Source organism: Adiantum capillus-veneris, chromosome 28 (assembly GCF_014529385.1).
Source record: "Adiantum capillus-veneris isolate H3 chromosome 28, ASM1452938v2, whole genome shotgun sequence".
Taxonomy (NCBI): domain Eukaryota; kingdom Viridiplantae; phylum Streptophyta; class Polypodiopsida; order Polypodiales; family Pteridaceae; genus Adiantum; species Adiantum capillus-veneris.
This window is the reverse complement of record NC_140958.1, coordinates 29,111,232-29,132,789: the sequence shown is the minus strand read 5'-3', so window position 1 is coordinate 29,132,789 and position 21,558 is coordinate 29,111,232. Positions and strand designations below refer to the sequence as shown.

The 21,558-nt window shown below is 47.7% G+C and overlaps 1 protein-coding gene across 4 annotated transcripts in view; it reads right to left on the bottom strand.

Moving 5' to 3' along the window:
• Nucleotides 1-21,320, bottom strand: part of LOC147420223 (histone-lysine N-methyltransferase ATX5-like) — a 139,413-nt gene extending 118,093 nt beyond the window's left edge. For 2 of the 4 annotated variants that reach the window (XM_086504929.1, XM_086504931.1), the window contains exons 1-3: nucleotides 21,003-21,319; nucleotides 18,695-20,927; nucleotides 18,545-18,600 (exon numbers count right to left, since the gene is read on the bottom strand). In XM_086504929.1, the coding sequence (XP_086361055.1) occupies nucleotides 18,545-18,600; nucleotides 18,695-20,692 (2,054 nt within the window). In that variant the 5' untranslated portion in view covers nucleotides 20,693-20,927; nucleotides 21,003-21,319. Of the gene's footprint in view, nucleotides 1-18,544; nucleotides 18,601-18,694 lie in introns of all 4 variants that reach the window. The other 2 variants (XR_015187016.1, XM_086504930.1) reach the window with 2 other exon arrangements.
• Nucleotides 21,321-21,558: the final 238 nt, after the last annotated feature.

The window sequence follows — 21,558 nt, the reverse complement described above, 5'->3', positions numbered from 1 at the left end:
GCTCGGGAGACGAGTCCAAACCAACTTGACAGCCCAAGTACCGAACTGCAGTCCCTGGGGGAATCCACCTAAAACCCTCTCCTGGCATCCAATAGGGCATAGGAGCACTACCAACCGAGAAAGCCACTGTCTTTCTCCAGTTGATCAGTGCGCCCGATGCACAACAAAAGGTCTCCAGAGCCTGCTCACACCTGTGAAGGTTGGCCTCCTGGCCATCTAAGTACAAGGCTAAGTCGTCGGCAAACTTAGCATCCAGTAGCTCATCTCCCCGAATAGGGAGTGCTAAGCCCCGTAGACCAACCTGCTGCGACACCAAAAACCTGCTCATCGCCTCCACATAGAGCAGAAAGAGGAAGGGGGCAAGAGGACAGCCCTGTCTGACCAAACGTGTGAGCATAAAGCGATCACCTCTACCTCCTGCCAAAAGTACCTGACTGTGAGCCTGTCTGTACAAAGCTGGCACCTCTCTGATCCAAGCATCTGAGAAGCCTATCCTGCGTAGAGTGCCCTCTAGAAAGTCCCAGTCAACTCTGTCGTATGCCTTCTCAAAATCGAGAAGAAGAATCACCAGGTCCTCACCACGGAGCCGCGCTAGGGAAAAAGCCTCCCAAAAAGTAAAGAAGTTGTCAAGGATACTGCGTTCCTTGACAAAACCTGTCTGAGTCCCATGTATAAGGCTCTCTAGAAGTGGTTGAATCCTCAAACTCAGAGCCTTGGCAAGAATTTTATAGGCTAAGTTGAGGATGGTGATGGGGCGCCACTATCGAATCTCATCCAAGAAGCCATCCTCCTTGGGAATGAGGTAGATCAAAAAGCCCTCACTCATGCTGTCAGGCATCACTCCTGTGTGCAAAATGTACTGAAAAGCACTACAGAGATCTGGGCCAAGCAGGTCCCAGTACTCCAAGAAAAAACTGGGAGTCAAACCATCCTCACCTGGACAGCTATCATGGGGGAGGTCCCTAAGAGCCATGTGCAGCTCCTCAAGCTGAAGTGGCAGCTCAAGCCTCCGACGCATCTCCTCAGTCACAAGGCAAGGCATCTATGCCCACATCTGCTCCCTGCATGCATCCTGACGCTCTGACTGAGGCTCTGCAGATAGTAACTCACGGTAAAAGTCAGTAGCAACTCACGTCCCACTACCTCAAAGAAAGCACCAGTCACTTTGTCGCACACCTGTGTCCACTGAGATGCCTGCCGATGGAAAGCAAACTCATGTCGCCGCTCCTCTATGCTAACAAGCTCCTGGCGAGCCTGCTGTAGCTACTCCTCCAATCAAGGACTATCTGGATGTTGCTCCTGCATCCTCTGCAACGAAGCAATGCCCCGTCTGAGACGCTGCTCCTCCTCTCTCGCTGCAGCCCGACGAGCCAAAGACTCCTGGAGAAAGAAACAACTAATCTGAGCTAGTCCTGAGGCCACTCTGTCAGCAAGAGAATCCTGCATGTCCAAGCTCTCTGTCCAGAGAGCCTCTACTCGCTCTCTGAGTGTAGAGTCCAGCAAGACCCTCTCTGGAATGCGAAGCATCGTGCTCCCTCTCCTCTGCCTGTCTGCCACTGTGAGGATCACTGGTGCATGGTCCGAGAATGAAGTCCCTGCCAGAATGCCAATTGTCCCTCCCAAGTCACTGAAATGGTCACTAGTGTAGAAGCGATCTATCCGCGATAGATTCACTCCTCCCACTCTGCGGTCCGAACGAGAGAAGGCAAGGCTGTCTGGGGGCCTCACAAAACTAGAGTGCTACCAAACATCCGAGACCCTCAGAGTCATACAAAACCTCTCCCAAGCTGCCAGCTCAACTCCATGCACAGTAGCATGGCTACCACCAATCCTGTCCGAAGGGTCCTCCAACATGTTGAAGTCCCCCCCTATGCACTAGTGTTCTGCCTGCGGCAGAGACTCAACTATCTGTGACCAAAACTCTGCTCAAGCACTCACCACATTGGGCGCATAGATGTTCAAGAAGCACACAAGGCAACCCTAAACCTGCATAGTAATCCACTGAGCCCTGCCTGGCACAATAATCCCTCTGCCCACATGGCCTGCTGCAAAGAATCCGCAATAGTCATACATACCCCACCCTGGATGCCTTCAGGTCCAAAAGCAACTGACCAAAAAGTATCATATCGTCCACGCAAGAGCTGACCACAACGTCTAATGCGCCTCACACAGATGGTGCTCCTGAAGCATAAGGAGATCAATCTCTCCTCCCACAAGGCAGCGCTGAAGCTCCTGACGCAGTCGGCCCCGCTGACGCTAAAACTAGGGCCCACCAAGTCCCTGCACGTTCCATGAGATGATCCTCATGGGGAGCGAGAGAGAACAGATGCTGCTGCAGCAGCTAAATGGGCTATCTTCGAGGCTGGCTTGGATGGGGAGTAATCCGCATCCGAGCGTCCTCTAGATAGGCGTGACTGCAACGAGTGTCTGGCCCAAGCCCAAGCAGAGCGAGCCGTACGTAAAGCAACCTCCTCTATCCAGGAGTCCTCATGAATGTGTACATAGCATGGCAAGCACTGTGTATCGGCAAAGAAGTAAACCACAATGTGTCTACATCCTGTTGTATCTGGAGGTGTCACCGCAAACTTGGCCAATGGCCACAAAGTCTGAAGCATGTCTGTAACTCCTAGTTCTCCCATGTGGTGAGAGAACTCTAGTGTGTGCAACCATCCCAACACTGAGTTGAGAGTCCACTCAGTCTGGTCCCTGCCGCAAAGGGGAAAGGAGAAGCCAATTGTTGTGTCCAAGGACTCTGTCCCCCTAGCTGCAAGGAACAGAACGTGCACCCTGAAGCAGGCTGCCTCATGCAAGATTCTCGTCACCCGACCCAGCAGAGAAGAGTTGTGTGACCTTCTCCAGGCCCGCCTTCTTGCAGAGGTGGGCAAGATCTTGGATGTACAGATACTCGGACGAGGTTACTATCAGACCGAGTTTGAGACCTCCGAGATGGCGCCCAAGGTCATCGCCATGAGTCCATTGACCATTCGAGCAGCACGAGTCCACTTTTGACAGTGGCGACATGGTTTCGACCCTACTTCGGATGTTCTGGTAGAGGAGGCAGACATCCCCATCTCCGTCTGCTTTCCGGGTTTGCGGAGGGAGTACTTACCACTTTTGCCCAGGATAGGCTCAGCCATTGGGACTGTCCTGGAGACACCTCGCACGGCAGCCTCAGTAGCTGCCAAGGCGGCTGGCATTCCCTCAGTTCACGTTCTGGTTAGGGACACTCACACGCTCCCAAAGGTCATTCTTCTGCCTCGGGTGAGTGGGGGTTGGTTTAGACAGAGTGTGGAGTATTCGGGCCTCCCGAACCAGAGCTTCATTTGTCGACAGATGGGCCATCTTGCGAAGGCCTTTCCACGAAGGAGGCCTCAACCTACACCACAGACTCAGGCCCAGCCTGCAAGGACTGGCGAGCAGCCACAAACAGAGACACAACGCACACATGCAGAGCCACCCTCTGAGCCTGGGGCTCCAACGGAGGAGGGATGACAGTAGGTCCGTGGTCGACGACGGCAGGGGCCACAACGACAGCCTGGCACTCAGAGTGGTCCTCAGGCGCCTACCCAGCAGCAGTGGCTTTCCACGGGGCACCGGTTCGGTCCTCTTGAGCAGGATGAGGTCCCTGCTCCAACCCCCACCCCAGCTTCACCCTCGACAGCCCCTCCCTCCCTAGAGTTCCCCCCCTCCTCATCATCCTCCCCCACGTCTCCTGCTCCTGCCGCCTCTTTCCCCCGCCCCTCTACCTCTGCCGCTCCCCCCCGCCCCTCTTCTCCACCTCTTCCCCTTGCTCCTACCCCCCCAGCTCCTGCTCCAATTCCACAGTCGACCCAGGGGGCAGGCCCTTCTCCGGCTGCTAGGAGATCTCTTGGCAGCACCTTTGCCACAAGTCGCTTGGCGAGAGAGGGACAGCCTTTCTTGCGACCCCCTCTACAGGTACAGACGTCTCCCCTTGCAGCTATCCCTCGTGGTCTGACAAGCATCGACATCCGGCGCCGATGGGACTTCTTCGACTACGACTTTACTCGTTTTCTCGGCGACCCCTCAGCCAATTGCAGGGAATCTTCGGGAAAGAGGCGGAGAGCGAAGAGAATGGCAAAAGGGGGGGGGGGGGGGGGGTGCTGGAAAAGGCAGCGGGTGAGGGCAGCGGGTGGCAGCGCGAGAGGGCAGCGGGTCGGCAGCGGATAAGGCGAGCAAGGGGGTGGCAGCTCGAGACGACAGCGGGTGGGGGGTGGCGGCGCGAGAGAGGACAGGCAAGGGGGGGGGGGGGGGGGGGGCAGGGGTGGGGGTGCTAGCAGCAGCGAGCGTGCAGGTCAGGATAAGATCGCTTCTTCTTGAGGGGGTCCTTTGGACCTTGACTCGAGAGCCATGATCGATCCTTCGTGATTGATCGAATCTGCAACGAGGTTAGCTTTGCTAGAAAAAGTATCAACCAACACATCATCCTTCTTGTGAACAATCACATCTTCATGCAACTCATCATGCTTGTGAGAAATCACATCTTGATCATGCAAATCATCATGCTTGTCATTGTCAACCAAATCATCATGCTCATCATTATCATCCAAATCATCATGCTTATCATTGTCATTCAAATCATCATGCAAATCATTGGCATTCAAATCCTCATGCAAATCATTGTCATTCAAATCCTGTGTGTCATGATTTGGAGAAGAAGAGACTGAGAGAGTCTCCTTTCCCCAAATCTCTTGCATCTGTGCCTAAACTTGAGAAAAGAGTCGCCAGAACTCTTGCTCACGCTCTATGGCTGCCTTTCTTTCTGCTTTGCTTTCTGCGTGTCTGCGATCCATTTCTGCTTTTCTTTCTTTGCATTCATGATCAAATTCTGCGATTCTTTTTGCATTTCTTGCTTCACGTTCTAACTTCCTTTCCATAAACATCTGGTCCAACTCCTCCATAGGAGTTAGTGCAATCCTTGACGTAGATGGGAAGGGGGAGGGTCGGAAAAACCTCCTAGTGGAGAAAATTCTTCTTCGCCTCTCTCATGCTCATCACCTCCAAGCGAAGTATCCATTCCGCTTCGAGTGATGACCATTTTGAAGTCGAGGGTTCTTGTGGGTTCTTGTGGTCTTGGGTTCTTAAGTTCACGAGGAACTTGGGTTCTTAAGGGCCGTGGTTCTTGAGTTCTTGAGGGTCTTGAGGTTCTTGAGGTTTTCTTTTGCTTGCAATCTGTGTTTGAGAAGGATCTTCTCTTCACCCGAGTTCTACTCTTTTCCGCGGGCGCACCCCTTGGCGGCCTTGCGCTCACACCAAGGTTGCTTTTTCCCACCTCACGTCAATTGGCCAGCCGCTAAGTGCACGGTCCGCTCTCAATGAGTGAAAAGAGGCAGAAGGGGAGGCTGGACAAGCCCTTCTTTTGGAATTCCTGTCACTCTTCAAAATCACAATTAGGAATCGACACGCCCAAGCGAACTTGGGTTCGTGCGACAGCAACAAGAAAAAAAGTTTCTTGTGATTCTTGTGGTTATTTCTTTGAGTGATACAGAACACTGCCAAAGCTCTGATACCAATGTAAGGTGCAGCGGAATGAATGTTTGAACTTTGCTCAAGATGAGTGCTCCGAACAGTGCTTAAGGTTCCTTTTTGTTCTTATGGAAGGGAAAGCCTTCTGTTCTTAATGAGAGAGTGCAATGATCCCAAACAAAGTGAATGGACACTGTGTGTGCAAGTGTATGAGACTGAGAGAGAGAGAGAGAGAAGAGAAATACGACACCGGAGACGTAAAAACCTCCTCCGAAGGCCGACGAGAGTGGTCTACTATTGATTGCACAAACTAGTACAATCTAAATGCATGTGACTGATGCAAGTCTAGGCTAGATCGATGACGATGACGGGGATAGAGAGACCGATCCAAGGGCTGAAATCTGCTACTCTTTATCTGCTGTCCAAAACGCTAATGGGCTGAAATCTGCCGCAAATCCAAAACGCTGGTTTTGGGGCTGATTTCTGCTGGTCTTTGTCGCTGAAAATCTGTAGGTCTTAGGGCTGAAAACTAATGTTCTTTAGAGCTAAAACTGATGGTCTTTTCGGGCTGAACTACCGGTCTTTGTCTGCTGAAAATGGCGGGTCTTATCTGCAGAAAATAGTTGATGGATCTTCTTGCTTGGAGGGAAATCCACCAAGGGGTTCTTGCTTGAGAAGTTGCCTGTTGAGCTTGGCTCCTGCTGCCTCTTCTGTCATTTAATGCTAGTCTAGGTTTGCTTATATACAAACTTACTCAATCTACTTTCCAACAAAAGTCACTTAAAAATAATAAGTGAAAAATGTCAAAAATAGGTAAAATAGGCTAAATGCACTAGAAAATTCCCCTGAAGGCTTCTGATGGATTCTGATGGGAATGCTTATGATCATGCTGTGTGCAACCAGAGGATATGCATCTACACTAAGTGACTAGGCATGCACGGTCTACGAATAGACTCACAAAAGTGCCAGATCACTTCTAATCTAGACTGACTGGACTGAACTGAACCCTGGTCATGCTATAGCTTGTCCACGGACACATAGGGTTGGATGTGTCACGTGACACGCCCCTCCCCCCTCTCTTGTGGTGGAGGCATTGACTAGATCAGTAACCTTTATGCACGGTCTATGGGATCTCCCCAGGGATAGATACGCTCGGCTTGCCCTGAAGTCATCTCAACAACTAGCTCTACAAGGCGATACACCATGTTGGTATGGACAAATGACAGCATGGTTTCAATCGCATGGTCTCAACATGGATAGATTACCTCCGCTTCAATACTCCCTGGATGCACCCTCCCTGTCTCTCACACAGACAGAGATCACCAGACTCATACGTCAGGATGTGATTCAGCTAGATGCCAGGAGCACATGGATACAGCCGACACAGGAGTTGGGCACGAAGATGGCCTTCTACAGAGAGCATCGTCTCCAACTCACGGAGGACGGCTTTGTGACTAGGCCTACATACATGGATACACACTTATCTCATGGGATAAGATGCGCTATTGGACAGATACTCACATCCTCACATCAGCTCCAAATCGAGACTAGCCGATTTCGAGGAGTGCCGGCAGGGGCCAGGATGTCACCTATGTAACTTAGAGCCAGAGACAGAGTTGCACTACACGTCACTGCCCGGCATACTATGAGATACGCGGCCGCTTCCTAAACCCTAAACCCAAAATTTCACCCTCTCGCAGATTGCTCATATGCAAGAGGTATTGCCAGATATTAGAGTGGCAAGGGAAAAAGGTAAGATTGCTTTTTACCGAGATGGGAAGGGTGTGATATTGGAGTGACGCTCCGCATGACGGTGCAAGACCTGTGGGACCACACTAAAGATGGCAGCATGGAGCTGTAACGGGTCACTTCGTCTTTATGTAGGGGCCTTTGAGGACAGCTATATGGGGAGAGACATCGTCTTTTACTCAGAGACACGATAGGTACCGGGACAGCTTATGCCACATGTGACTGGATATAGGTGGGAGACAGCTTGTCGGGCAAAGACGAGATCAGAGCACAGGGGCAAAGGGTCAGGAGGAGTAGGAGTCCTATTCAGAGAGGAGTTCCAGCCGCTTGTGCACATTGTTTGGAGAGGTGATCAGGCCAGATACATGTGGGTGAGATTGAGAGCTGAGATAGGCAGATTCTTGTACATTGCTATATGTTACTTTGCCCCTAGCACATCAGTGTATGCCCACCTAGAGAACAATCTCCTTTCTCTGCACTAGATAAGGACATATGGGAGTTTTCCCGAGATGGTGACATCATTCTCTTGGGGGACTTTAATGCTCGCGCAAGAAATCATCAAGCAATTTCCTATGATACTTCAGCCGAAATATTGAGAGAGCTAGATATCAGTGACATGCGGGTGGACGGACGTTCACAGGAAGAGTAATACATTGAGTACGGGAGATATTTGATGGAAATGGGGGCCTCACATGGATTGGCCATACTTAATAGCCTACAGCAATTTCCCGTAGCAGCTGGTTTACTTGCTTCCCACATAGGCATGGGGCCAGCACAGTGGACTATGTCATGGCACAGCCGAGCTTCATCCCCTGCATTCAGGAATTCACAATTGGACCCAAACCAGAGGGTGTAGCAGTGGATCATCCTCCTTTGACATTTTCAATCTCCTTTCAGTACAGTACAGCTCAGGTGTCAGGAAGGACACACACCCGCTGTATATTTACACTGCCTGCCTATACAGAGGAGATCTATGGTCGTCTATGTACAGCAGCCAGGCCAGGACTTTCAATAAAGAGCTCACCACTTTACTAACTAAGACATTGCATGATGTAGCAGTAGAGGCATACCCACATACTCAGTCTGATCAGAGACGGCGGCCTGGGAGCATGCCTCAGCACAGTTGGTATGACGAGGAATGTAGAGCGACGAGAGCATAGCTTCAGAGGGATCTTCTCCTAGAGGTCATCGATCATAGACAGTCTCGGATAGCCTTTCGGCGTCTTGTGCGACAGAAGAAGCGAGCGTTCCTAGCTCAATTGGAGCGGGACTTATTACAGTTGTTCTTGAGCAGAGACTCGAGAGAGGCATGGCGTCTCTTTCGGGAGCACTCCCCTCCCCAAATGATCACTTCCCCTGATGTATGGGGCCAATAAGCAACATCCTTCTATACGGTCCCTGGACAGGCACCCCTTCCGGATCCTCCTGAGCCATGCCCATCTACAAGTACCTTGAGATGGTAAAGACGGCCATTCACAAGATGACGTCACCAGCGTGTGACTACTATCTATCCTTTTTGTTGATTTCTTTCTTATTATCTATTTACTTTCACTTTTTGGAAACATCCATCAGGAAATCTAACTGCCCTGCATTGCATAGCTAGTGTGGAACTGTCCAGAGGGAGTCCAGGCCTGAGGGCAAGAGAGCACTAAGGTTGGACAAAGACTATGGTTAGCCAAGTGGGGTCCTTGACTAGCCAAAGTGGAATCCTTTGCTACAGAGGCTACATTTCAGTTCTGGATGTGGCCGCAGTGTACAAAGAGGGTCAGATGACCTAGAAAGATACAATGGCAGCATCTCCTAAAATTTAGGGAACTGCTATTTTGGGACCTGAAAATGTGTTGGCGTCATTACCTCCGGAATGACAAGGGGAACATTTTCTTACTCTGCCGTGAAGTCAGCTGGGCAACCGGTTGGGATATTTTTAGGCGGCAACCCCGAAACGGGAAAATGCTTGTAAATGTGCCAAGTGGCACATTCTAGTGCAGTTTCCAATGCAAGAAGGAAGTGGCGCTGAATTTTAAGCTGGGAGAGGCTCATTTTCCGATTTTGTCACAGGTTAAGAGCTATGGAGTGCTTGCTTTCCCTCCCATGTACAGTGCGGTGCCAGGAGTGATGCCCTGCACGCTACGCACTGCCCTCTCTCTCCCCTTTGGCAGTATGTTATGCCCCACTAGTGGGCTCTTCATTTGACCAATGTACAGTTGTGTGGGTTCATGCGCGATTGCCGAGGCAAGAGCCTCTTGCACAGGTACTGGATTAGCTAGCGGTTAATTCCCCCGCAGGTACAGGTGAATTCGGAGAGGTTTCACGCCAGAAATCTCGTCCGATTCAAAGGGCAAGTAGCCCTACAAGTGCGGGAGCTCGAGGACTTGCTACGGATGCGACCGGCACGCGAAACGGAGCCCGAAACAGTAAATTACAGCCTGCTGTGTATTTTTTGCAGGTTTAGGGTTTTGGCCCTAAACGGACCCTAATACCCCCAGGAGGTTCGGGGACGCAAGAGGACCGCTCTACAGGTGATCTGGCGCATTTTCGGGGCTGAAAACAGAGAATTCAGCGTGCTGCAGATTCTCGCCAGGTTTTGCAAAGTGCCTGTATGCGTCGGGAAAGTCATTCAATGCGTGGGAATACTGACTGTGAAGTGTCCTAGTACAGTTATGCTGCCGAAATCAGGCCGGAACAGTGGAAATTCAGCAGAGTTTGTGCAGGGCAGCTTGTAGGGATCCACAACGTTTATTCCCTCTTTTGAACAATAAAGAAATACCGAAAGGGGCGCCTAAGTTAGGGGCCAATCTGGTGTCGGTCTACTCATACAAGTGCAATCTAGCAGCCTGTATCCCTCTCCCCTTTGTTGTGTCTTGAAAGTACAGGTAAAGTGGACGACAAACTAAATGGGTGAAAGCTAAATCAAGGTTTAAAGTAAAGTCTACCGCCCTTTTTGGATTGAACAAGCCGGTTTCATGGTTCCATCGACGGGATTAAATCACTTTTTCCCATAGAAGTGAGCCTTGGTCAATTTAGGCTTGAAGACACAGGGGATCATAGACCAGACACAGGGAATTGCAATTATGGCTGACAGACCAGATGATGTGACTGAAGAGGTTTCCTCTTCACAGGGTCAACAGACACATGAAGTGGGTGAGTCTTCAAGACCACCACAGACGGATGATGATATATTCAGGACCCAGTTGGCTACTGCTGTGGCTATGTTCACACAAGTAATGCAGAATCCGAGGTTTTTAGCCTTTCTGCAACCTCCTGTTCCGTCTCAGCAAGTTGAGTCACTGGATCATATTCAAAAGCCTGTTAAGGCTCGAGCACAGGTGATTCATACTGCACAGTCAATGAAAACACCTGTACACTTGACGGAGAACATGAAGTCTCCACAACCTGTGCCTAAGGTGCAAGAACAGGTGGCTGAGATGCTAGTCTTTCAAGTTGTACCAGTTCAGCTCGCCACCTTTCAGCAGCCTATAGTTGATTCTAATGGGCAGGGAAGCAACCTACAGGCTATGCAACAGGTCTCCTCACCACCTTCAGTACACCCTGGCTATTTTGGAGGTGGATCGGTATTCCAGAGCATGGCTGGTCATGCACCTGGAAATCAGTTTTACACGCCAGGAACAGTGTTCGGGGGCGCTCAAACGATGATGCCCAACCCCATGTATGGTGTCACGGGCATGCTACCAGGGTTTCAGAGCACTCAGGGCCAATTTGGGATGCCACAAGCAAATTTTGGTATGGCTGGAATTACAAATCAGCAGCCAAATATGGCATTTCCAGGTCAAGTTAATAGCGGCCAAGGAACACAGATGAACCCTAATAGTGTTCCCATGTTTCAGTCACTTCCATATGACAATTTAACGCCGTTGGAGAGGCCAACTCCGTACAAAGAAGGTGGCAAAGGTGTGTCATTCACGACCTTTACAGGGTTTGATGCAGGAAGAAGGCTCTCTCATTCCTCCAGCAGTTTGACAAGGCCTATGCAGGGGGAAACTTTACAGAGGCTTCAAAGGTCCGCAAGGTAGCCACTTTCTTGACAGGGAATGCAGGACAATGGTGGACAACTTTATTGCTTCAAGGGCAAGCTCCGTCCACATGGATTTATTTCAAGCAGATTTTTGCAGCAGCATGGTTATCTGATGACTTTGAAGCAGATGTCATGACAGAATGGCACCAGCTTAATGCTGCCACTTGCAGAAATCTGGATGATTACAATCGGAAGTTTTGGAAAGCTCTACTTCCAGTAACTTCCTATAGGTTTGTGCCATTGACAGAACAGATTGAAAAATACTGTTGTGGCCTACCTAAAGGATTGAGAAAGTACTGTACGAAGACAAAAGTCACTACTTTGACACAGCTCATTGAGGTAGCAAACACTGGCAATGGTTTGCTCAAGGGAGAAGATTGTGAATTTAACACTGGCGTCAAGGCAGGATCAGGCAAGAAAAATTCAGCCAAGCAGCACGTTCCCAATGAGGCTCCTAAAGGGACTCAGCAGTCAGCCAACGCAGGGAAAGATAAAGCTACAGCTGAATCAGAAAAGGGACCAGCGAAGAAATGGAAAAGACGCTTTCCTCGCAAGTCTGAAGAGCAAAAGAAGGTCCTGAGAACAGAGAACAAATGCTTTATTTGTGAGCAGCCTAGCCACATTGCTTACAATTGTCCTACAAAGAAAAGGCCAGCTCATTCTGAAGACAAGGAGGACAGGAAAGGAAAGAAGCCCATGGCTGGTCTAGTGCCCTGGTCTAGTGCCAGATATGGTGGGCGACAAGCCAAATTCAGATGCAAGTGAGCTTTGCAGAGCATGGGGAAAGGTCAGGGATCAAACAGTGCTTATCTTCTTTGATCCAGGTGCCAAAGCCAACTTCATTTCCCCAAAATTGGCTTCAAAGTTGGGAATCAGACCTAAAGAGATGGGGTATACAGCAGAGGCAGGTTTGGCATGTCCTGGCCATACAGAGGCTGTGACACCCATCATTGGAAAGTTACGTCTACATATCCAGTCCTATGTAGATGCTGAAGAATTTTACATCATGCCACTGGACAGATGTGATGTGTTGTTAGGTATTCCTTGGTTGTTTCGTGTACAGGGAATCGTGGATGCCTACAACAAAAAGATCACTGTACAGAGCAGGGGAAAGACTCACATTCTGGATGTAAAGCTTAAAGGGGAGTCTATTCCCACTGTATCAACTTCTGCTATTACTTCTGTAATGAAAAAGCATCTTTCTGCGTACTTGGTTTTTGCACGTGAAGTGTCAGATTGTGATGAATCAAATTTATTTGTGCTAGATAAAGAAAGGTCAATGTTTTTACAACAGTACAGTGACTGTTTTTCCGATTCATTACCGTCTCAATTACCGCCAAAGAGACCCGAGGACCATGCGATAGATTTGGTGCCAGGCAGTAGCCCACCAAATAAGCCTCCGTACAGGGTTAGTGCGGCTCAGCAGAAAGAGATAATGGGCCAAGTACAGGAGCTGTTAGAAAAGGGGCTAATTCAGCCAAGTTCATCTCCATTCTGTTCTCTAGTGTTGTTGGTGCAGAAAAAGGATGGCTCATGGCGTATGTGCATCGACTACCGTGCACTGAACAAGAATACCATCAAGAATAGGTTCCCTATACCTAGAATTGATGATATTATGGACAAATTAGCAGGAGCAGCTATGTTTAGCAGGATAGATCTAAAGAGTGGGTACCATCAGATCCGCATTAGATCAGAGGATGTGCACAAGACTGCTTTTAGAACGGCGTTTGGCCTTTACGAATTTTTAGTGATGCCCTTTGGTCTCACAAATGCTCCTGCTACGTTCAATAGGATGATGGACAGAATTTTCCGTCCACACCAGCAGTTTGTTGGTACATTCTTTGATGACATGATAGTCTACTCAAAGAATGAAGAGGAGCATAGGCATCACTTGGCCATTGTGTTCGAAGAGCTACGCAGTCATAGGTTGCTCATCAATGCAAAGAAAAGTGAATTTTTTCTGGAAGAGATTCATTTTCTGGGACACATTGTCTCAAAGGATGGTGTCAGAATGGATCCTGCAAAAGTTGAAGCGATCAAGTCATGGCCAGATTTGAAGACGGTGCACGATGTCCGAAGTTTCTTGGGACTATGCTCCTATTATAGACGGTTTATCCGAAATTTCGCTGAGATTGCTTCACCTTTACATGCTCTTCAAAAGAAGGTAGTCACCTTTAGATGGACACAGAAAGAGATTTCAGCTTTTAATCTCTTAAAGGAAAAGATGACTTCAGATCCAGCCATTGTGTTGCCAGATCTTAGAAGGTCATTTGTGGTCCAGTGTGATGCCTGCGGTAGTAGCATTGGTGCAGTGCTAATGCAAGATGGCAGGGTAGTAGCCTATGAGAGCAGAATTTTGCAAGGGCCAGAGATGACCATGCAAGTCTATGAGAAAGAGTTACTGGTTGTGATTCATGCGCTCTTAAGTTGGAAACACTACCTGCTAGGTGCAGATTTCGTTGTCCAAACGGACCATCATACCTTGCAATACTTCTTGACACAAACAAAGTTATCTGAGAAGCATATGCGATGGGCAAATATTTTGTCCATGTTCCATTTTCAGATTGTGCATGTGGAAGGCAAGAAGAACGTTGTGGTTGATGCCTTGTCAAGGAAGCCACAAATTTCAGCTGTGTCGATTCCTTATCATGAACTTGATGATATGAGAGAACAATATGCAAATGATGAAGATTTTGCAAGGGTCTTCGAGCAGCTAATGGATGGACAACGTCATGAACACTATCTTCTCAAAGACGGGTTCATGATGATGCATGGCAGATTGTGTGTCACAAAGCCATTGCGACGCAAAGTTATGGAAGAGAGTCATGTCCCACCGTATGCAGGGCATCATGGTATCGATGCTACAGTTAAAGCGGTTGAGCCATTCTTCTATTGGCCTACATTGAGAAGGGATGTGGATGCCTTTGTGCGAGAATGCCTAATATGCCAAAAGGTCAAGTTTGACAGGCAAAAGGTACCAGGGTTATTGCAACCACTACCTATTCCAGATAAACCATGGGAAAGTATTGCTATGGATTTTATCTTTGATCTTCCGAGAACGCAGACAGGAAACGATGGTATTTGGACCATTATTTGCAGATTCAGCAAACAGGCTCATTTTATTGCTGTCAGGAAGAAGATAAAGCCAGATCAGATGGCACGCTTGTTTATGAGCAATATTTTCAAGTATCATGGCATGCCACAGTCGATTGTTAGCAGCCGTGATCCACGCATGACAAGTTTGTTCTGGAGAGGCTTGTTTGAGAATATGGGCACCACGCTCAAATTCTCTTCGTCATTTCATCTTCAAACAGATGGGCAGTCAGAAGAGGCAAATTCTAATGTCCTAGATCTGCTGAAGTGTTATAGTCAGAGCATAAAGGAAAGTGGGAGCAGTATTTGCCATTGGTGGAGTATGCATACAATAATACAATGCATTCATCAACTGGCAAGGCACCTTTTGAGATAGTTAAAGGTGGCAAGAAAGTTCCTCCCATATTGCACACAAAGGACAAGATATTTGAAGCAGATAAGTATGTTCAGGACATGGATGAAATGTACAAGAAGGTCAAAGTGGCCTTAGAGAAGACTCAAGCAAAGCAAAAGAAAGCAGCTGATCGTCACCGTCGTGAAGTGGTATATTCACTTGGTGATTGGATGCTTTTACGCTTTGAAAAGGTAAGGTTAAAGAAGATGAAGGGCAAGGAAAGACTGTTTCCAAAGCTCAGCATGCGTTACTATGGGCCTTTTCAAGTATGCGACATAATCAGTGATGTTGCATATAGGCTGAAATTGCCTGACAGTTGGAAGATTCACAATGCGTTTCATGTGAGTCTTCTCAGACCCTATGTGGGTGATGTGCCAGAAGATATGCCAGTTGAAGATCAGCCGGAAGTCGAGGAACTTGATGAGATCTTGGTCCCCGAACAGATTTTGGCACACAAAGAAAGGAAAGTGAAAGGCAAGGTTGCTAGGCGTTACTTGGTAAAGTTCAGAAACTATCCACCAATGGATGCTAAGTGGATGGAAGAAGGTGAACTTGTAGAGTCATCAACTGTGTTATCACTTTACCTTGAAGCCTTCGATTTGCAACCTACCTTGACCCCTTGAGTTTCAGAGCTACATGGATTGTCAGTGTGACAATGGCTTCTGAAACAAATGATGTACATGGTATTTAAAGTGAGCTCAAATGAAAAACCTGTTACATGAATGTTAGAGCTGTACAGATTGTCAGTTTGGCAATTGCTCTTATGGAATGTCCAAAAGTTTGGTTAGTGCTATAGAAGTGAGTATTTCTTGTCAGTCTGTCAAGGATACAGTAATTGCTTCTATTAAAGAGTACATGTGTAACTGCATTCTTAAACTGTCGGTTTGGGTATGCTCGAAAGTGTTACGGGATCCAACGTGTACTATAAGACAGTGGCAAAATGTGCAACTACCATTTTGTCATTGGAAAGTTAGTGACTCAAAGCAATGGCAGAGTGCGAAGCTACCACTATGTCAGTGGGACAGGGTTCACACGCAGGCAATACATGAGTCGACGAGGTGTTGAATACACCAGGGTTGACAATAAGCATGTATGTATCGTACATGTGTCGACAGGTGTTGAATACATCAGTGTTGACTAGGAGCATGAACGACATAGATGCAAACGAGGACGTTTGAGATTTCAAGAGGGGGATATGTCACCAGTGTGTGACTACTATCTATCCTTTTTGTTGATTTCTTTCTTATTATCTATTTACTTTCACTTTTTGGAAACACCCCTCAGAAAATCTAACTGCCCTGCATTGCATAGCTAGTGTGGAACTGTCCAGAGGGAGTCCAGGCCTCAGGGCAAGAGAGCACTAAGGTTGGACAAAGACTATGGTTAGCCAAGTGGGGTCATTGACTAGCCAAAGAGGAATCCTTTGCTACAGAGGCTACATTTCAGTTCTGGATGTGGCCGCAGTGTACAAAGTGGGTCGGATGACCTAGAAAGATACAATGGCAGCATCTCCTAAAATTTAGGGAACTGCTATTTTGGGACCTGAAAATGTGTTGGCGTCATTACCTCCGGAATGACAAGGGGAACATTTTCTTACTCTGCCGTGAAGTCAGCTGGGCAACCGGTTGGGAGATTTTTAGGCGGCAATCCCGAAACGAGAAAATGCTTGTAAATGTGCCAAGTGGCACATTCTGGTGCAGTTTCCAATGCAAGAAGGAAGTGGCGCTGAATTTTAAGCTGGGAGAGGCTCATTTTCAGATTTTGTCACAGGTTAAGAGCTATGGAGTGCTTGCTTTCTCTCCTATGTACAGTGCGGTGCCAGGAGTGATGCCCTGCACGCTACGCACTGCCCTCTCTCTCCCCTTTGGCAGTATGTTATGCCCCACTAGTGGGCTCTTCATTTGACCAATGTACAGTTGTGTGGGTTCATGCACGATTGCCGAGGCAAGAGCCTCTTGCACAGGTACCGGATTAGCTAGCGGCTAATTCCCCCGCAGGTACAGGTGAATTCGGAGAGGTTTCACGCCAGAAATCTCGTCCGATTCAAAGAGCAAGTAGCCCTACAGGTGCGGGAGCTCGAGGACTTGCTACGGATGCGACCTGCACGCGAAACGGAGCCCGAAACAGTAAATTACAGCCTGCTGTGTATTTTTTGCAGGTTTAGGGTTTTGGCCCTAAACGGACCCTAATACCCCCAGGAGGTTCGGGGACGCAAGGGGACCGCTGTACAGATGATCTGGCGCATTTTCGGGGCTGAAAACAGAGAATTCAGCGTGCTGCAGATTCTCGCCAGGTTTTGCAAAGTGCCCGTATGCGTCGGGAAAGTCATTCAATGCGTGGGAATACTGACTGTGAAGTGTCCTAGTACAGTTATGCTACCGAAATCAGGCCGGAACAGTGGAAATTCAGCCAAGTTTGTGCGGGGCAGCTTGTAGGGATCCAGAACGTTTATTCCCTCTTTTGAACAATAAAGAAATACCGAAAGAGGCGCCTAAGTTAGGGGCCAATCTGGTGTCGGTCTACTCATACAGGTGCAATCTAGCAGCCTGTATCCCTCTCCCCTTTGTTGTGTCTTGAAAGTACAGGTAAAGTGGACGACAAACTAAATGGGTGAAAGCTAAATCAAGGTTTAAAGTAAAGTCTACCGCCCTTTTTGGATTGAACAAGCCGGTTTCAGATGAAGACCGGGAGGGCATATGATTATGATGGCCTTGTAGCACAGCACTTTATACATGCTAGGGATATGTTGGCAGAGGTTCTTGCAGTCCTGTTCAATTGTGTCATGTGTGAGGGTCTACCTGAGACTTGGGGACTATCTATTATTGTGCCTATCTTCAAGGCAAGTGATCCTACGGAGCCTGGAAACTATCATACTATTATGATTGGACACACATTGGCACGGTTGTATGCATCTATCCTTGAGCAATAGTTGAGCAGATAGGCAGAGAGCAGTGTTCGGGAAAAATGTGTCTCAGCTTAATATCGTGCCCTTTTGAATTTCCAAAATGCCGGTTGAGGGCAAGGGGAAAAGGAGAAATTCCGCCCCAAAAAAGAGAAAAATAGTGTAAAAACCTGAAAAAATAAACTAATTTTCTAAAATTTCCTCTTGGAAAATTCAAGGAAAGGAATTTTGTATGCTTGGAAAAATGATTTTTCCCGAACACTGGCAGAGAGTGAGGGTGTACGGGTAGCGGGACAGGCCGGTTTCAGGAGAGGCTTCTCCACTCGACCACATTCTGACACTCAGAGCCATAATCGAGGAGGGGAGGGCACATGGGAGACGGATTTATTATAGCTTTGTGGATATCCGAAAAGCATTTGACATGCTGCCCAGAGCCAGATTGATGTGCAGACTACAGGAGATGGCAGTGCCCAATGAGTTGATTTGGGGGATCATGGCTCTATACAAATCAGTGATGGGACATGCACGCACTCCAGAGGGGATATCTGATTTAGTGCACTTCACCATTACAGTAAAACAAGGCTGTCCATTGTCCCACACTCTATTTGGTATGTATGTAGATGAGGTTTCTTATTATATTGACAGAGAGGGTGAAAGAGGTGCCCAGCTGGCAGGGGCATGGATTCCATTGTTGCTTTATGCTGATGATATTGTGTCGATAGCAGACTCACCAGAGGGTATGCAACGACATTTAGATGCATTTATGTTTATAATGCCATGAATAAAAAGAAAGTTCAACAGCATAGATAACATTGGCATGAAAATACTTTTACAAAAAAAAGCAAGCTTAAGCATAAAAAATTCCGCTAGTCATCATGCAAGTGCTTACTTGTGGAGGTAATCAAGGAAAGGAAAGATCATGCCTTGACGTACCCAAGCATAGTCCTGATGCACGTAGCCAGAAAAAAGTACACGGTTGAATTATTGAAACATAGTCAATTCCTACCAGCCAGAAAACACGGACTTCTAGAGACATTACCCGATGCCTCCCTTTGGCTGCTGAAGTTCCATAAAACATTACACACAGACGACCAGGAACACAAGCCTTCAGAACCAATTCAGGTGCTTCTCTTACAGGATCGATGACTTTAGCGGGCCATGCAGGGTCCTTCCTTTTGCCTGACCTTGCCCACACAATATCTCCAACATAAAAGTCTTCCAATGGGTGCAAGCCAGATAGTGCTGCATCTTTCTTGACACCGTGTGGACCCAGGCAGCTCTCCTCAGTTGGCTCCACGATGGCAGGGGATGAGCTGCCAACTGAAGGCCCACAGCTGGGAGAAACAGTGCGTGCCTTATTAGACAATTGTGCTGTTTCACTTGGCCCTCCAAGCTGCAGAACACTCTCGCTCTGAACTGTTGCTGCTGGCTCGAGAAAATTTTCACCTTTTGTTACTGTCGGTCTAGCTGGTTTTCTGGTTCTGGAAGAAGCAACTGTCTCACTTTCCTCAAGCCTTGCCTCTTTCTTGAGTGGCTCACATAATGTTGATTCTTCCTCCAACTGACTCACCACTGGAACTGAGCTCCTTGAATTGCTTTGGCCCTCCAAACCCCTCTTCTTACCTTTCTTCCAAGATCCTAGGACTGAGTCTCGGAATCTGGTAGGTAAGGAATGTGCTCGTCCACGTCTAGTATAGATAATAGGCCCCACTGCATTCTTATCTACATGCGGCTGGGGGCCTGGCAAACATGGGTAATTCTCTTTGGCCTTTTTCACCAATCCACTACCAGATGCCTTTGAAGATGGTTTCTGCAAAAGCTCTTCTTCCTCACACAGCCCATCATCAATGCACTTCTCCCGTTTGCCTTTCATGATCGTCCCAACCTTTTCCACAATTCCAGCACTTCCTGAAGATGTCCTATTGCTTGAAAGAATATTTGTAGCATCACTCTGCTTTGGGCATGCCATGCTTGAGTTCACTGAATGGTGAGTTTCCATTCCTGAAGCTGCTTGCACAAGCAAGTCAAGTGATGAAACTGCCTTCAAACTGTGTGATGAGTTCAGCTTCCTGGTATTAAGTTTCCTTGAGTCCTTCCACAACTTGGCAGCTCTAGCTTGACGAGGCACTGTGTCTGCTTCAGGGCTTTTCAGCTGGTCATCTATCCTCTGTCCGTTCACCACAGGTAATTGCAGCCTGCTATCTGAAAATGCTTTTCCTTTTGGAGCTGGTTTTAGCTTACTCCTGAAAGAATCTCTCCCTCTCAAACTTGGTAATTCTTTATCAAAGGCTGTGGTGAACCCAGTAGGCTTCTGCAATGAACTCTGCATGACGGCTATAGATTTGCTGAGATGTTTTTTCTCCCTTTCATATAGAGCACTTGCTTGTACAGGGACAATTCGGCCAATACCACCTTGCAATTTACTTGTGGTTACTGACAAATACACAGAATTGTCTTTTCCCAACACATCAGTATCACCAGCTGATGGAATGCTGGACGGATGGCATGTTTGAATTCTGACTGTGGTCATGGGAATGGCTTCTGTGAGCCTGGGTCTCTTCAAGCGGGGTGCCTCGACCCTGTACATATGTGAAGCTGTCTCCAATTTCTCCACGACAATCATCCCAAGCACTATTTTGGGATCTAGAGTCTTCAGAAGAATTGGACTAATGTTTTTGTGCTCTCGTGGAGTGAAACCAACAGCGACAATTGGCCTTTCTGCAAAATGAGCTTCGACACGTTTTCGTCTGGCCAGAATACTTGACTCCTTGAACTCCATCTCCAGTCTATCCTCAAATTGCTGCTTCTGTGCATCCTTGGCAGGAGCATTACAGCAATTTATGGCTTCCCGAACGTTGGCTTTAGCATCTGGTGCAGCTGACAACAAGTTTACATCACGTTTATCATCATTTCCTATGAAATGGGAGCCCTCGGGTGGTGCAATTTTCAAGAATGATTCTTGTGCCTCTTCCTTCACCTTCTTAAGGCAATCGCTTCCACTCTGAAGAGACATGCCTTCAATGGAAGGCTTGTCCATCGGGATGCAGCAGATAGCTAAACGTTAGTCGAACCTGTGAAAATATGGGCCATTAGGAAAGATATCGCCATTTTCTCAACGGCATATCGCATACACATCCCTTTAATTACGTGAATTTATGAAAGCTCCGCCGTGGAATGTTAGTGAAAATGCAGCTGAGCATGGCGCAGACAAGGGCTTATTCGAGACGAATCGTCGCTCAGATGCTTTGATTACCGTCAATTATGCTTCTTTCCTGCAATAATGATCAATTTCCAGGTTACAATTGGCCATGGCTACACACCAGAATTATTGCAGAAATTGCATAGACCTGGCGAATTTGCATTGCGCCTTTAAAAAAAGCTTTCTGTTTATGGCTGAGCTCTGCAGGAACTCCGACCGCAAATTAGAGCAGCAACGATATTGGGCGAAGCAAATTACGGAGCAAAAGATCGCATGGTTAGGTCCAGGAATTGTGCACGTAGAAGGAAATAGAAGAGCGAAAAATGGAGATGACCAAGTAGAATTGCGCCTTCCTTTCATTCGGCCATGGCGGAAAATGGCGTACCTCACATTAACACAGTGCTGGTACCTTCGTTACTGTAAGTAGCTAATAACACTCCATTAAAACGTAGCTCCTCCCTATCTTCCTGTTGTGAGTCTCAACTAGCATGTTATAACCTCTCACTCTGAATAATACTTGGTATACTACTCTAACTTTGTGAACAAATCAAGCAAGAACACTAAGAGTATATTAAGTTGGTTAACATGAGCTGATTGGTGCATGGACATTGTGGATGGTGTTCAATGTTAATCAATAAGAGTAGGCTACAAATCACGTAAGGAAAAGCTGGAATTTGATGATCTAAGCTCTTTTCGCATTGAGG